This window comes from Zootoca vivipara, chromosome 5 (genome assembly GCF_965207765.1).
Source record: "Zootoca vivipara chromosome 5, rZooViv2.hap1.1, whole genome shotgun sequence".
NCBI lineage: Eukaryota > Metazoa > Chordata > Lepidosauria > Squamata > Lacertidae > Zootoca > Zootoca vivipara.
The window spans coordinates 61,854,772-61,869,964 of record NC_142588.1 but is presented as its reverse complement, the minus strand read 5'-3'; the positions used below and the strand labels follow the sequence as shown (position 1 = coordinate 61,869,964).

The 15,193-nt window shown below is 42.7% G+C and overlaps 2 protein-coding genes across 6 annotated transcripts in view; both read left to right on the top strand.

The window, feature by feature from the left end:
* Positions 1-5: 5 nt before the first annotated feature.
* On the top strand, positions 6-10,517 carry PIGX (phosphatidylinositol glycan anchor biosynthesis class X). Of its 4 annotated transcripts, none has more exons than XM_035132450.3 (7): positions 6-38; positions 2,346-2,445; positions 3,454-3,511; positions 4,281-4,422; positions 5,571-5,784; positions 6,023-6,123; positions 6,975-10,517. In XM_035132450.3, the coding sequence occupies exons 2-7, from the start codon at positions 2,358-2,360 to the stop codon at positions 7,131-7,133; spliced, it is 762 nt and encodes a 253-aa protein (XP_034988341.1). In that variant the 5' UTR covers positions 6-38; positions 2,346-2,357; the 3' UTR covers positions 7,134-10,517. The 4 variants fall into 4 exon arrangements, with proteins under 4 accessions (XP_034988341.1, XP_034988342.1, XP_088526891.1 ...); XM_035132451.3 differs by having other exon boundaries at positions 6-91; XM_088670765.1 differs by having other exon boundaries at positions 6-320.
* A 1,151-nt stretch (positions 10,518-11,668) lies between these two features.
* The window catches only part of PAK2 (p21 (RAC1) activated kinase 2), a 47,421-nt gene continuing 43,896 nt past the window's right edge, over positions 11,669-15,193 (top strand). The window contains exon 1 of one of the 2 annotated variants that reach the window (XM_035132445.3): positions 11,669-11,962. The gene's annotated coding sequence lies outside the window, so the exon portion shown is untranslated. Of the gene's footprint in view, positions 11,963-12,057; positions 12,292-15,193 lie in introns of those variants that run through there. The other variant, XM_088670762.1, reaches the window with a different exon arrangement.

Sequence of the window (15,193 nt, the reverse complement as noted above, 5' to 3'; positions counted from 1 at the left end):
ACCTTGGTTGTGGGCGGAAGAGACGGCGCGTGCATGAAGTAAGGGGGCATCGTTGGGCTTCCTGGGATTTAGACCCCGCGGCCCTCTCGAGGTGCGGGAAGAGCTGGCCCTCCCGCCCTAGTATCTTCAGCCTGGGAGGCAGAATAGAAGAACATGTCCGAGGGGATACTCTCGACTCGGTGCTTGTGGGAAGCGGGTGGGGGAGCTCAGTGGCCCTGCGGACCGCCAGCCTTCGCTCGCAGAGTCCCTAGCAGCGTCGCCTAGAGTGACCAAGCGAAAGGGCTGCGTCCTGGGGCACCCAAGATCTTCTCCTCTCCAGGGTAGCCTTGGGTGGTTTCTGCTTCAGAAAGTTGCACTCGCCCTTGATTGATTCCCCTCTCCCTTTGTGTCCCCAAATGCTTGAGATAGATATTCCTTGAAAGGTGGAATGTTCCTGCCTCGTGCGAGTTTGCAAAATAATTTAATTTGCTTAAAAGATTCCAAACTGTTGACAGAAGCGGTCTTCTTTTTTTATATGGTTCGTACTCTATGCGGAGAAAAAAAGATTACAGTATTTCACTGGGGCTCATTTCCTTTTAAGTCTGTTGATGGGTCAGACAGGCTTCTTGGCTGTGAAGCTCAAAGCTCCCAAGAGAACATAGTTGGCAAAAACAGGAGAACTCTTGTATGGATGATATAAATATATAGCGGCCATGAGATTGGAAACACATTATTTATATTATTTATTTAACAGAATTTATATACTGATTAATCATCCATAACCCCTAAGTGGTTACGATCAAGTGGTATATAAATTTTGTGAAATAAATGATAAACTGACCAAAACATTCATAAAAGTATTGATAAAACTGAATGTTAAGAGCAAATATAAGTAAAACCAGCAGTTGTTAACAATGTACATAATTAAATAAAGTACAGTATAGGTAAGCTTGCCTAAAAAAAATCTAGCAGGTGCCAAAAACAATACAGTGAAGGCGCCTGCCTAATATCAGTGGGGAGGGAGTTCCATAGAATAAGCGCTGTCACACTGGAGTATTGGTTTCTTGCAAGTGTGGAACAAACATGTGGCACTTGTAAAAGTGCCAATTCATACATAATAATTAATACATACAAAGTAACATTCATACATATGATTTGTTCGGCAACATTAAGGCTTTATAAATCCATATACATGGTAGAGTGTCAGCATGGACAGTATCTCTGTCAAGGCACCTTCAAAGAACATTCATAACAGTAGATGGAAAAGGCTGTACGGTGGAGTAGTTATGTCCCTGGTTTTATGTCCCTGGTTTTCTTCCAAAGAGGGAAAGAAGGGGGAATACACAGATCTCTCCACAGGCTATACACTTGTGATCTCTGATTCTGTGACACAATGTGGCTTAGGTGCCGCAGTGCCATTATCTTCATATGCCTGTATACGTCCTAGTGACATGATTATCCTTGGTTATCTTCCCACGGTGCCAATTTCCACTTCTGAGCAGGAGTCATTTCCCCACCCAGCCCACCTGCCACATTCTTTTTTCTTGTCTGAGGATATGGATGGGAGTGCGTTGCTTATCATGAACACTTACTACACAATAAATTTTTAACTAGAACAATGCAGTGTAGGCTAGATAAGTTAAATGCAGAAACCTAAATTTCCAGGCTTGGTTGCAGGGGTTGTTTTTTAATAATTATGATCAGAGTATTCACATGCCTGAGTTAAGTGATTCTAAGTTACACTTTTGTGAATTTTGTTACAGACACTGGGTTTCAGAGACATATGAGCAGGGATAACATTGATTTAAACATGCCCATCAGATGGCTAATTGTATGGCCCATATGGACATGACAGTCTATATCTTATATTCCTTCATTGTTGTAAAGCTCTACGTTATCTCAGGCTTTCAGTGTAATCGGGACACAAATATTAATAGTTTGGGCCAAAGCATGCTGTGATACAATTCTGAGAAGGTCTGGAAAAATGCACATACCCTAAAAGCAATAATGTTTCACTTTGCTTATTATTTTCTTTCATGGGGATTTCCATTTAAAGACTTATCTTAGAGCAGTGGTAGTCAACCTTTTTATACCTATCACCCACTAATGCATCTTTCTTGATGGTAAAATTTCCTTACCGCCCACCAGTGCCTGATGGAAGGAGGATTCAGCTTGTGCTGTAGAACCCCCTACCGCCCACCTAGAATCCAGAAACGCCCACTAGTTTCTAGTGGTAGGGACCAGGTTGACAACCCCTGTCTTAGAGTGAATTGTTACTGTTACTTCCACACAGTTTTGTCACAAATCAAGTTCTAAGCCATGGACAAAAGCTCCTATTCTTTAATGTGATTTGTTTTTCCTTGCAGTTTTATTCTGAGATGTTTCAGCAGGAAAAGAATGTGCTTCTTCAGATGAGTATCCACTCATTTTGGGTCATTTTTTGTGTGTGCCTACCAAAATGCTTGTGTAAGTTGAAATCAGTGTTATTTTCCCGAAGCTAGTTGGTAAACAAACGTTGTACATTATTCATTTTCTTGGATTCCATGTGTGTTGCAGAGTGCTTAACTGTCCTTTATTGATACTGTGTTTGCATTTTCAATTTATGTATGCAAATCCACTTCATTGCCTTATTGACTATATTCTAACACATTCAAAAAGCTTATTTTATGTCTTTTTCCTTTATGTACAATCATTTTACATTGTTGAGCAGTCCACTGAGTCCACAGGAGTAACTCAGGACCATTGTGAGTGGTTAGATGGCAATATTTAAACTGCCTAATTAGAAACGAGTGTTTTGATATCTACTCCTAGCATATCCCTTATTCTGCTGCATTTGAATGTCTTCCTCTACCCTAAGGAGAAATCAGCAGCCATTAATTTATGCATTGCTTCTCTACCCAGGGAAACACAATGATGATTTCTGATTGTTGCTAGCTTCTTTCCCTCTCTCTGAGGTAGAGGGAACACTGTCAGAAACAGTGGAGTGTTCTGGTTGTTGGAAGGCTCAGTGTTTTTTTATAGTGGGAGGCTCACTGCAAATGAGGGGCTCATCCAAACTGCGGGAGGCAGTGCAAGACAGGAGTGCCTGGCGTGCTATGGTCCATGGGGTCACGAAGAGTCAGACACTACTAAACGACTAAACAACAACAACACTGCAAATAGATCCTTTGTTTTTCCTTTAGCTGTAAGCTGTGCCTTCTAGAATTGGTGGTAGGGAGGTGGAAGGGCTAGTGTGGTTGCCACTGGGTTATTTAGGCTGTTAGTCAGCAACTATTTGCAAGACTGGATTAAAAGTCTGTTGTCTGCCATGGCTTCAAGAGAGAACAATCTTTTTATTGATCAAAATTACTTCAGTTCCTCTGTTCTGTAAAAGGCACTCCTAAAGAACAGAAGAACAAACTCTGACTGTGTTGAAATGGTGTTTTAGATTGCTTTAAAATATGTCAGTTTCTCATGTATTTTCTGTTTTTATAGATGCACAGAACATGTGTCCTGAGGTCAGGCAACAGCTTTTGAAAGATGGCTTTCACAGGTGGGTTTATGACAAACAGATATTGGTTAGTGCTTCTGTTATTAGTGTCTTAATAAGACCTGAATTCTTCAGACTTTTGCATCTGCTTTACCATATACCATGTATGTAGTCAAGTAAACTGATATGTTAAACTAAATGTCCTAGTGGCATGTTTATGGATGCTGCGGGATGCTGGTACTCCATTGAACAATTGTTAATCTATCTTAAGTCACATGGATTTGTTAAAAGTCTATCTTAAGTCACATGGATTCATCGACAACTCGGACCAATACCTAGTTGTATTGAATCTTAGTCCAATTAAAGCGATGCAAAGCCAATTAGATTGAGACTTCTCAGCTTCAACTGTCCATTAATATAAAAGATGAAAAAGTTATATGTTGTGGGTTTCTTCCGAGTTTTAGTGGGGGTTATTACCATTTATTTATTGTCACGTACCAGAAAATGGTCTCAGAGCAGAAATATGGAAAAAGACACACAGCTACAATTAAAACACTAGTTAGTTAGTTAGTTAGTTGCTTTAACTTGCCCAAGGCAACAACCAAACAATTAAAACACATAAAATTGAATGTCAGTGATAAATCTCTCAGAAACATTCTCAGTTTCCTCAGACCCAAGTATGTGGGGCCCTGTAGCTGTAGGGAAAAAACCCCCACAGATTAAGGAATATAATATCACAGTCTTTTAAAAGTACTTTATACACAAATGAGATTGGTATGTTTTGATGGCATTCTGTTGTAAAAGCTTATTGTTTTCTTGTTTTAAATGTTAGAAATCTGCTGATTCGGGTAAATATCAGTACAGCTGATGAAAGCCTCAGATGCTGCATGGTGGCAACTAAGGTACACTTACCAAAAGGACTATATGTGGATCCCTATGAATTGACATCTTTACAAAAGCACAATCTCACTGAGGTAAGGTTTTTGGGATGACTTTTGTGGACGGGGAAAGCTAATAGGGCACAAAATAGCTACATGTACACAAAGTTAGGCTTCTAAGGCAGCACCTGTCCCTTCTTGGAAGCAAACAGTTATGAGCCTAACCACTCTATCTGTGGCAGAGCAATACTATACATACCTCCTCTTAAGTTAGCCCCACTGAACTAAGTGGGACTTGTTCCCAGATAAGTGTGTATAGGATTGCAGCCAATTGTCAGGGATGATGGGAGTTGTAGTGCAACAACTTCTAGAGGTTGGCTACTTATGGCATAAAGGCTTGATAATCAAAGACAGACCAAATCACACATAGCTTTTTGGATCCTTGTAACTGTTATTGTAAGTGCTGGCTGTAATGTTACATTCCTGTGTTCATGTTTTAAAGGTACAAGTAGGCACTCGATTAAGAAACCATTGGAGATGAGATTTTATCGCATAAGGGGCTAGACAAAAGTCTATTTTGGGTATTTACCAAAAACAATACAGTGTCTCCCCCACTTCTTTCTGAAGTTGTATTTATTACTCACGTTGTTTTTAACTTCCATTTTACTTTACTGACACCCCTGACAATTTTCGCTTCCATTGTTAAGTTGTTGTTAAGAACGTTATTTCACAATACAAGCATCCCTCCTTCACTTACACGCAATCGACTCACGTGCAACTGCATATATGTGCAGTGCCAGGAAACAAACAAACAAACAAACAAACTCTAACCTGAAATAGTTAGAGAGAGCTGGAAAGTCCTTGTGGCTCGCAAGGAGACCTTCCCCAGAGCCCAAAGAGGACGACAGTGAGACAGAAGTCCAGAAAAAAGACTCCAAGGGCTCAAAAATGGCATACGGGAGCTCTCGCTGCTGCCACTCTATCCCACTCAACAGCTGTTGGGCTGGAAGCTATATGTACTGCAGTGGGCTCCCCAGTTACGAACATTTCACAGAATGTAACTCCCACATAAGTGGGGAGTCACCTGTACTGCATTACTAACAGACAAATACTGTACATGAATAAGTCACTGGTACCAGCCTTGGGGCTTCTCTGCAAGATAGCTGTGGTGCTACTGCCTATAATGAAATTATCTTCTGGAATAATGCCCTGCTTTTAATTATGTTGTTATACTTTTTCTACAGGCATTGATGATGGCAGATAACATAGATTTGGAAGCTCCCGAGTACTTAGCTGCTGACGTTTCTGTCCTCATTTATATGAGACCTGACCCTGAATGCTTTTCCTGTTTTAGAGGATTATTACCTCTGCACTGCCGGTATCACCGGCCAGCAGAGAATGATGGGAAAATCTCTACTGTACTGAAGAGTCCAGATCTATTGATGCATTGCCAAAAATGTAAGCGAGACTGACTTTTCTTCTTTGGGGAATGAGAATGGGAACAATTAGAATAAGAATAAAAAAGGGCAATATACAATCATTAAAAATTTGGGGATAAAATGTTATATTTTTATAGAAGCATTGAGGAGATGTGTAAAGATAGATACAGAACTGAGAGACATACTTCATGAAAAAATATGAGTGATCTCTTTCCTGAATATTAAGTTTATGTTCTGTTTCCCCCCCTCTCTTTTAGTCTTCCTTTCCCTGGAATGTTTGAAAGAAACTGAAATAGAAGCTCCATGTTCTCAGAAGAATATACACACATGCCATTGGGATAGCATGAAGTTCAAAGATGTGTGTTCATACTTCTTACATCTCTTAGTTTTTCTAGAAATAGATCTGTCTGTAACAATTTTGATTCATCTGTTTAAATTTTTTGTCACTGCTTGGTCCTGGTAAATAGGCTCCACTGGGATTTTAGTAGCCTAAATGTTCATAGGATTGTAGCTCCTGTTTGCAGATGGGAAGGCTGTTTGGCTGGAAATGCTAATCTTCAAAATTTTCACCACATTGCTGTATAGAAAAATGATTAAAGGCTACAATCCCTTCCCTGCACGTGGGAGGAAACTCCAGTGGACTTCCTGAAACTTGCTCCTGAATAGTCATGTGTAGGATTGCGCTGTAAAGTTGGTTGGTGCAAGGCAACTTTTAAGATGCTGAAACAGACTGCTAGGCTAAGAAGCTGCTTGCCTGTGAGTCTCCTGACCAGAAAGCAGCCAGTATAGGCTGTAGGTAGATAAGGGTAGGGCTGATAAGAAGATGGGAACTTCCACACTGCTCCTGGTGACTAATAAACCTCAGAGGGAATCATGGGAAGGAGAAAGAGGCAGAGATCTTCTCTTGTGGATAAAGTAACTGGAAATGAGTGGTAAGCTAGATTATCTACTCTTCCCCATGATGTGAGCAAGTTTTTCTCTGGTCTGACAAGGAAGACCAAGAAGGTTATGTTAACTGCTTCTGAAGGAAGCAAGGAGCAGCTGCCCCAGGCTGTGAAAGGTATGGGATGACTGGATTGCAATACATTTTTAATTAAAGAATATAGGAAGAGAAATGATTAGAGTTAAATTGTGATGCCCTGTATGGAGTATACATTTTGAATGAAGGTGGCCTTATTTGACTTCTAATGTGCAACTCTTCTTTCGTAGGTAACCGAGGAACTGAAACTGCAGATACCAGTTGGGCTCAAACACCATCTTATGTTGGTATGCACAGGGACTCTTGCTACCACAATATTGTGTTCCAGTCTTATCCTTTCAGCTTTATTCAAGCATGGATGCTTCTCCTTTGTTCAGAGCTCACAGTAAAACCGAACAAGGTTATTGAATCATCATGGAAAAACTGTCTAAATACACCAGACAAACCAGAGACGGGAACAGAAGAAAAGGCTTAGAATTGGCCCAACATCACAGACTAGGAGCAGGCCAAGTGCCTCTTACTTGACTGTGCAGTATCATATGCATGGCTGCATTGCTTTTGATCTGTTCTAGTCTCCTCACCTCCCCCCGACTTTGTACATGTTTCCTGAATAGGCTGATCTAGTATCAGATAAATATGTGCCTTCAAAATTGCCATGTAATCAAATTTTGAAATAGTGAAACCTGCCCAACTTAACAATTCTGATACCACCAATAAAAAGGGGGGTGGGGTGGAGAATTTTTTGATCCCTAAAAAAAACCAAACACAGGTTCCTTTTTCATGTGTAGTCAATCATAGGTATCAGACAAATAGAAACAATTATAAGTGGCAATAATACTTTGGAAGGAAGTTTATAAAATGTTCATTTTTAAACCATGAACTGGATAAATATGTCTCAGAAGATAACAGAACAGGTGGAATTATTCCAAGTTCTGAGAAAGCACTGGATGTAAATCATTAGCGTTGAAAATACAAGGAAATACAGGGAGGAAATTGCTTCATTAATGGAAAAACTGAGCAGCTCCAAAAATTCTTAACTTTTCTATTGTCAACAAACTTCACACATAAGTGGCTGCTAGTATGCAAAATAGGTTAAAAGGGAAAGATGTGCCACTTTCCATATTTGTGGACAGCATAAAATATTTACTAATTAATTAAAAGAAAATTTCTTTAATGTACAACTGCAGTTTATTGCTGAATTTATGTTATTTGGTTGTTTCTTACCTGTACTGGTTTTGTTGTCTCTGAATTATCAAGAATTTTCTTTGGATCTCCACTAAAACTATATAAAAGACTTGTTTTGTGGCATCTTTCGCTAGCTGATGAGATGCTTTTAACACTGGTCTTTTGTTCTCCCCGCACAAAGTGCTGAATGATGATCGCTGAGGCAATACTTCAGCTACTACCTCAGGTTCTCTGTGAAGATTGCTCTGCATCTGTTTGGGGGAAGGGAGCCACTGCAGAAAACAATTGCAGATGGGTTATTTTTGTTTCTCCACTTTCCATATATGAGCAGCTGTAGCACATAAAGGGAGGACAGCTGTGAGCTTCAGTTGTTTATCTTATCCTTGTTTCCTTTTAGTTTAATGTCAATTTGACAGTTTTATACTGCATACTATGGATCCAAAGCTGGTCCTCTTAATCATGTTCATCAAGAAGTTCCATGTTTAAATGTTTCCCCTTTTGGTAAGATTAGATGCATTTGATACATAAGACTTTTGAACTGCAAGTCTGGATTTCTTCATTAGGTATGATGGAATAGAAACAGTTCCATGTAAAAAATTATATTGATAAAATCAAAATGGAAGCATGCCTAACAAAATTGTATAGAAAAAGCATGAGGATAGTTCTCCATGAAGTCATAGATTTATTCATAAGATCCTTTTCAAAAGTGCTGCACTTTCCCAATATTTTCCAATACAGGTCCTTCAGTACCTTGCTAGTTGGGTCTGTGAATTTGCAGCAGGAAAAGCACATGAATGTGCATCAACATTACATTAAAAGCAAATTTTCCAACACAGAATAGCTTGTGTCCTGGAAAAACGGCAGAATTTGGGTGTTGAGTCTGTCCAGAGAATACATGTACAGTGTACACACAAGTTGCTTGGCTTATTCAATGTGTACATCATTTTAACAGGATGAAATTTACTGGAAATTAGTTTATTTTATACACTTACTGGAATGTGCCTGGACATCTAAGGAATGATATATAAGGGTTTGCAGATAGCTTTGTCTTTTGGTGGTGATTCAAGTTTTGTTTAACGGAAAAACAACTGTTGTATGGAACTGGAGGTAAAGTGAGAGGCCCAAGCCTCAGGATATGTAAATAGCATGAAAGGTTAATAGAAGGATTCCAGCTGTCAGCATCAATTTCTGTAGGAGCTGGCCTGGAAGGCAGACATAAAGCTGTTGCTTGCACTCTTTTGCCCCGGCTCCCATTCAATTATGGTGCATCTCTCTCCTCTACCCACTCAAACATAATTGCAGCACTAAAGTGATAACATTAAAAGGGCTGTTTGGAAGAAGGTGACTTCAGTTATGTATATATCGGTAACTATATTGGGTAGATGGTTAGCTTGCAGCCAGTTTGATGTATCATCAGTGTACGGTCAGTCCAGCTATGGCTCAGATTTCACAGATACCGTACCACCTATCGCAAGGAGGCTGTTCTTTTTCAAGAAAAGGCTATGAAATTTCTCTCAAGGACCAGTGTTCTTTTAATTTATAAAAGCATGCACATGTTTATGACCTTTTTTTTATATATATAAAAAAGGAACGGTTGTTTCTGTTTAAATATTTCCACAAAAGGAGGAGTTGAGGGGAAAAAAAATTTAATATGCTGCTGCAGAGTCCCACTGGCAGCACTAGCTGGTGCCTTGAGCTGGAAATGCTGAATGGGCAAGCAAGCTCTGCTTGTTTTTTCTTTCTAGCTGATCATACAAGATAGAGCTTGTCCCATGGGAAATTTCTTGTACCCTCAAATATTTTTTTCTATGCCAGCCTGGCCTTGGTGTTTATGTAAGCAAAGAGACGCTGCAGTGTCAGTATTATGAGTTCTGTTTTATTAGTGTTACATGTTGTATAGTCACTAGGTAGGGGTGCATGTGCTCACTGCTTTTTCCGATTCCTAGAGGATGATTCATTGTTAACTTTCTTTGGGTTTGGCTTGCAGAAATCAGTACATCTAGTGATACCGGCCAGAGAAACATGCCAAATGTGGAATGAGCCAGGCTTTTAGGCCTTACTTTTTCCCATCATGACTTTCTCAGTACATTGATACAAGAACGGCTAAGTGTTAAGTAAACATGAACATATGCACTTTAGCATATACCATCACGACAGTTTTGAATGAAACTGTAAACCCACTTCAATCTGGTTTTTCATCCAGAACTGAAACTCCCTTGGTTGCTTTGTTAGGTGGTTGCATCCTCAGTTATGGAACTCCCTCCCAAAGGAGATTGATTTGGCACTGCCTTGACTGTATTCCAGGTACTACCGTAGGGGAATTCTTTCCTGTTGATCTGGGTTGGGTTTAATTTGTTCTCCAGTCTGGTTTGAGTCAATCACTTGGTACCTTAATTGCTTTGGCATTGTAGCTGCTGCAATTGTTTTTGAAGTGTATCACTGATTTTATCTGGAATTTAATGGTATGTTGGCGTTGTTTTAGGCTTCTGTGTTTTATGGTTAATACTTTTCCATTCAGCAGATGTGAATGACTTTATAGACAGTAAAATGATACATATATGTATTTTAAATAAAAATGGTGATACTGAGTGATGTTCATTTTTGAAGATATGTCTTTCATGCTATATAGTACTGTGTGTATGGGTAAGGAGGGCATAGGAAATGCTTGAACGTTTGGTGATTGCTGGCTGTGCTCAGAAGCAAGCTCATTATCTAAACCAGAGGGCTAGGAGGATGGAAGAAGGCAGGAACTAGGTTTGTAGATATCTGCAGATCCCAGATCATTTTTGCAGAGGCAACAGCTCAATACTTTTTGTGTGTGTGCAAGCCTTGGGTGCCTAGCAAGAATGAAAGTACTGTACCAGTATAACTAAATTCTGGTGGTTTCTATGTTTTTAAGTACATTACTGGTTTTTAGATAATGATTTTAACTTTGTTCTTAATGTTATGTCTGTTATCCATCCTGGGCTCTGTGAGGAAGGGCCAGATGCAAGAACAGTTAATAATACAGACAATTCAGAGAGAGCAAGTAGGGATGGTGTCATCTGTGTCAACACAAGAGGGAGTCTACTGAGTGTTTGTATGTGTCTCTGCATCAAAAGCTGCCCTGGAGTTGTGCCAAGGGAGAGCCTGAAAGAAAAACAGCTGCTCAGCAAGCGCTGTTCCTTACAAGTCTGATGTTGGGGTGCTTCCCCTGCTTGCTTCCCTAGTAACATTTTCAGGGAAGTTTACAAAACAAGCTCAAGTTGCAACTTTCAACCAAATTAGGTAATAAACACGAATGTTAGTTAATTTAATCAGCAGTAACGTCCCATATACTGTACTTCCCTTTCCCCAAGCACCAAACAACCAAACGGAAACGCTACACTGACCAGTTCCTACTAAAAATTACACCGAATATACTGCAATTCTTACTGAACAATATTTATCATTGTCCTAAATTTAAAATGGGCAAGAGCGAGTATAAATAAATAAAAATTAAAAATGGTATTTTAAAAAATGTGTTTTTAGAAAACACAGTTTAAAAGCAACAGACACAGGCTCTGAGGGAAGAGACACCCGCTACTCTGCTCTTCCCCAACCGCAAGCTGTCTCCAGGACCCCCAAGTCACAGGCAAGCGCATCCCCCCTCCCAGATTTCTCTTCCTCTGCGAAAAGACTTGCTTCTAGACAGGCGGCCCGGGGGAGAAGCGGAGCTCCGGTGCGTCCCGATGCATGCTGGGAGTTGTGGTCTTCAACGCCGTTCTTTCCACGCCCTCTCGGCGGCCCCTGCCCACCTTTCGCGCCGCCGTCTGCGCCAGGAGCCGCCTGGCCAGCTCCGCCCCTTCCTCTCCCGGGCTGTGGCCACGCGCGGCGGTTCCGCTTGCTTCTCCTCTGGCCGCCCGGTGGGCCCTCCTCGCCATTGTAGGAGGCCGCGCCCTGCCCTGCAGATCTCGAGACAGCGAGCCAACGGGGCGGCGGCGGCGGCGGCGAGCTCGGCTTGTGCCTGAGGCGTGCGAAGCGGCCTGGAGGCTGCGGGAGCTCTTGGCAGGAGGTAGGCAGGAGCGGAGACCCAGGCGCGGAGGGAGAAGAGGCGAGAGTGTGTTGTGTGTGTGACGGAGTGAGCGAGTGGGATTGGCGCTTCGCCTTCGCATGAGGAAGAGCGAGCGAGCGAGCTCCGCAGGCCCAGAGGCTGCGCTTCCCGGAGCTCTGAGGAGGAAGTGCCCGAGGGGCGGTGGAGAAGCGGCCGCGGGGAGGAAGAAAGGCAAAGGTGTTTTTTTTTGAGACGGGGCGGAGGGGAGGAGGCCGCCGAGGAGCTCCTCATTACCTGGCGGACAAAGGGCGGTCGCCCCAGACGTCGCCTCTGCACAGGGAACATCTTCGGTAACGTTGAAAAGGCGCAAACCGATTCGGGGTTACGCCTTCCTAGCGCTTTCGCGGTTTAAAACGGGCTTGGGAGGAGGATGTTTCTTAATCGCAGGGTTCCTCGGTAAGGGAGCTCAACCACTTCTCTCCCCACCCACCCAGAAGCAGGCAGACAAATTCCTCATGGTCTTTGGTGCTTTCCTCATAGGGGATTTTGAGTTCTTGGCCAGGCCGCTTGGGTGTCCCTGCTTGGGCAGCTGAGATCAGCGCTTCCGTCTCCCATCGCACCCACCCCAAGCGCAGGTGACGCTCAAGGCTGCTGCTGTTGCCGCCTTTGTCTCCAACTACTCACCTGCCCTCTCCATCTAGCAGGTGTTGGGGTAAAGGTCGAGCAAGAGGGGGCGGGCGCGGTTCCTGCTTCTGCCTTCCCAACTCCTCTCTCCTCAAACCCAGTACGGAGAACTGGAACCAGTTTTCCTGCTCAGGGAGAGCCTATGAAGAATCAGAGAGCTCAGTAGTACCTCCTGTCTCCTCTCTGACCTTCTCTCTTAACTGTCTGGTGAGAAAGCCTGGGCTGCTGCTGCCCTTGTCTGTTCGCTTTCCTGTCTGCTCTCTCCCCCTCTTGTTGCTCTCAGCAAGTGGGCAATTCACTGTTTGCACATTTGTTCAACCTCTGGCTCAGCTTCTCTGTGATCTTTATTTGGGTTGTGTAGTAGTGAGGATTGGCCCAGCAAGCCCAATCATTCCTACTACCCCATCCAGAGTGAGTGTGATATAGGACTAGCAAGCAGAACATGTAGTTGCAGCCTTATGGGGCCCAATCCTCCTTGTCGCTCTGCTGAAAGAAATATGGCTAACAGGGAAGTAGAGGCTTCTATAGAAGAACAAACTTCCATGCTGTGCTTGGAGGGAAAAGAAAACTGCTGGATCTTCCACCTCTTGCTTAGTTCCCCTTGTTCTGTGGGTATTCTAGCATGGTAGGGAGTATTAAGTGATGGGTTGTAACCTCTGTCATTGTACTGTCCAGAGGAAGAGTGTAGGTAAATGAGCAAGAAGGTGAGGTGGCTGTGCTTTTTATGAACACCTGCCTCTGCCAGTTTCTGTCCCTTTACTGTTCCTCTTGGAGTCACAGAGAGAAGTATCATGAAGAAGAAAGAGGATGCCTTAGCTGGTTGATATGTCAGGTGACCCCTCCATATTTCTCAGTATCATTCTCTCCACACCACACTGCCCATAGAGTGTGCAATCTGTTACCTCTGCCCGCGTTGCTTACAAATCCTATCATTAGAGAATGGGAGTGTCATATCAGCTCCTGCTCTCAGATTATCAAATGGGAAGGGCATTCTTCTCTGGTTTCTGAACACCCTAGCAGGGTGTGTTGGGCAGAACTGGCTCAGCTGTTAGGCAGACTGAAGTGGCTGCCTCAGGCAGCAGAAGCACCCTAGCCGGCATCCCCATGTGTATCCTGCTGCTGGTGCAGAAGCAGCACTGGTATCTGCAGTTTTTGGTGAGAACTTGCCCAAAATTAGTGCCAGTGTCAGCACCACTTCTCTGCCAGCCATAGAGGTGGCAGGGTGGGTGGAGAAGTAGCAGGTATAGCTTGAACAGGGCAGGGCGGCACTTCCTTTTTTTACATATCTTTAGATGCCAGGCAAAAAAAAATCATTTTCTCCCAGTCCTTTGGCTAAGTGTTTCTCAAATTTGGTTTCCAGCAGTTGTTGGACTACAGCTCCCATAATTCCTAGCTAGGAGGACCAGTGGTCAGGGATGATGGGAGTTGTAGTCCAACTACAGCTGGAGACACAAGTTTGAGAAACACTGGTAATTAAACGATCTATGGCCTTTTAAACTGTGGGGGTATTGTTTTCGTTTGCTACTTTGGTATGCATTTTTGTGTTTTTATATTGCAAACCGCTTTGTGATCCTAAGATGAAGAGTGGCATAGAAATTTGGCCAGCTAAGTCACACAAGAAATAAGTTCCTAAAAGGGTATTTGGCCCCCAGAAGTTTCTGAATATATGTAAACCATTTGCTATGCATATAAAAGTTTGAAAAAATATATCCAGCACCATGAATGTTACTAACAACTTCTTGATTGCCCCGACAAATCAGAGCATATTGTTTTCCAAGGCTCATTTTCCTCCAGTAGAACCTCATGTTACGTACTGTCTTCCTTACAAATGCTTCGGGTAACGAGCACCGCTAACCCGGAAGTAGATGCTCCTTGTTGCGAACTTTGCCCCGGGATGCGAGCAGAAGGTGCTGGCGGCCCGGCAGCAGTGGGAGGCCCCATTAGTGAAAGCTCGCCTCGCGTTAAGAACAGTTTCAGCTTAAGAACGGACCTTCAGAACAGATTAAGTTCTGAAAAAACAGAACCTTCTGAAAAAACAGGACCTTCAGAACAGATTAAGTGTGGCTGAAAAAAGTCACTCCTGGCCATTGCCAGTACATGCTTATTGGGACAAAAGCACCCCCATGCTCTTAAGCTGTTTCAATGGGGTGAATACCACTACCTCTATAACATGTACAGTGGTACCTCGGGTTACAGACGCTTCAGGTTACAGACTCCGCAAACCCAGAAATAGTACCTTGGGTTAAGAACTTTGCTTCAGGATGAGAACAGAAATCGCACAGCCGCGGTGCGGCGGCAGCGGGAGACCCAATTAGCTAAAGTGGTACCTCAGGTTAAGGACAGTTTCAGGTTAAGAACGGACCCCCAGAATGAATTAAGTTCTTAACCCGAGGTACCACTGTATAACAACTCCCTTGTACATTGCAATTACAGTACTCTGTAGCATCATTTTAACCTTGTCTAGATTCAGTTTCAGTTTGACTCTTTCACTTGCTCACAACTGCTAGGCACTAACTAGCTCAGGACTTATGAAGCCTCTTCCTAGACACATACCAGTAACTACTGTAG

Bases quoted from the DNA above. Each gene is read 5' to 3' on its own strand.
- PIGX (XM_035132447.3), top strand. From the start codon at position 428: ATGTTCCTGCCTCGTGCGAGTTTGCAAAATAATTTAATTTGCTTAAAA. The intron at 518-2,345 runs GTTCGTACTCTA...TTTTCCTTGCAG, and splicing joins CGGTCTTCTTTTTTTATATG to TTTTATTCTGAGATGTTTCA. The intron at 2,446-3,453 runs GTAAGTTGAAAT...CTGTTTTTATAG, and splicing joins GTGCCTACCAAAATGCTTGT to ATGCACAGAACATGTGTCCT.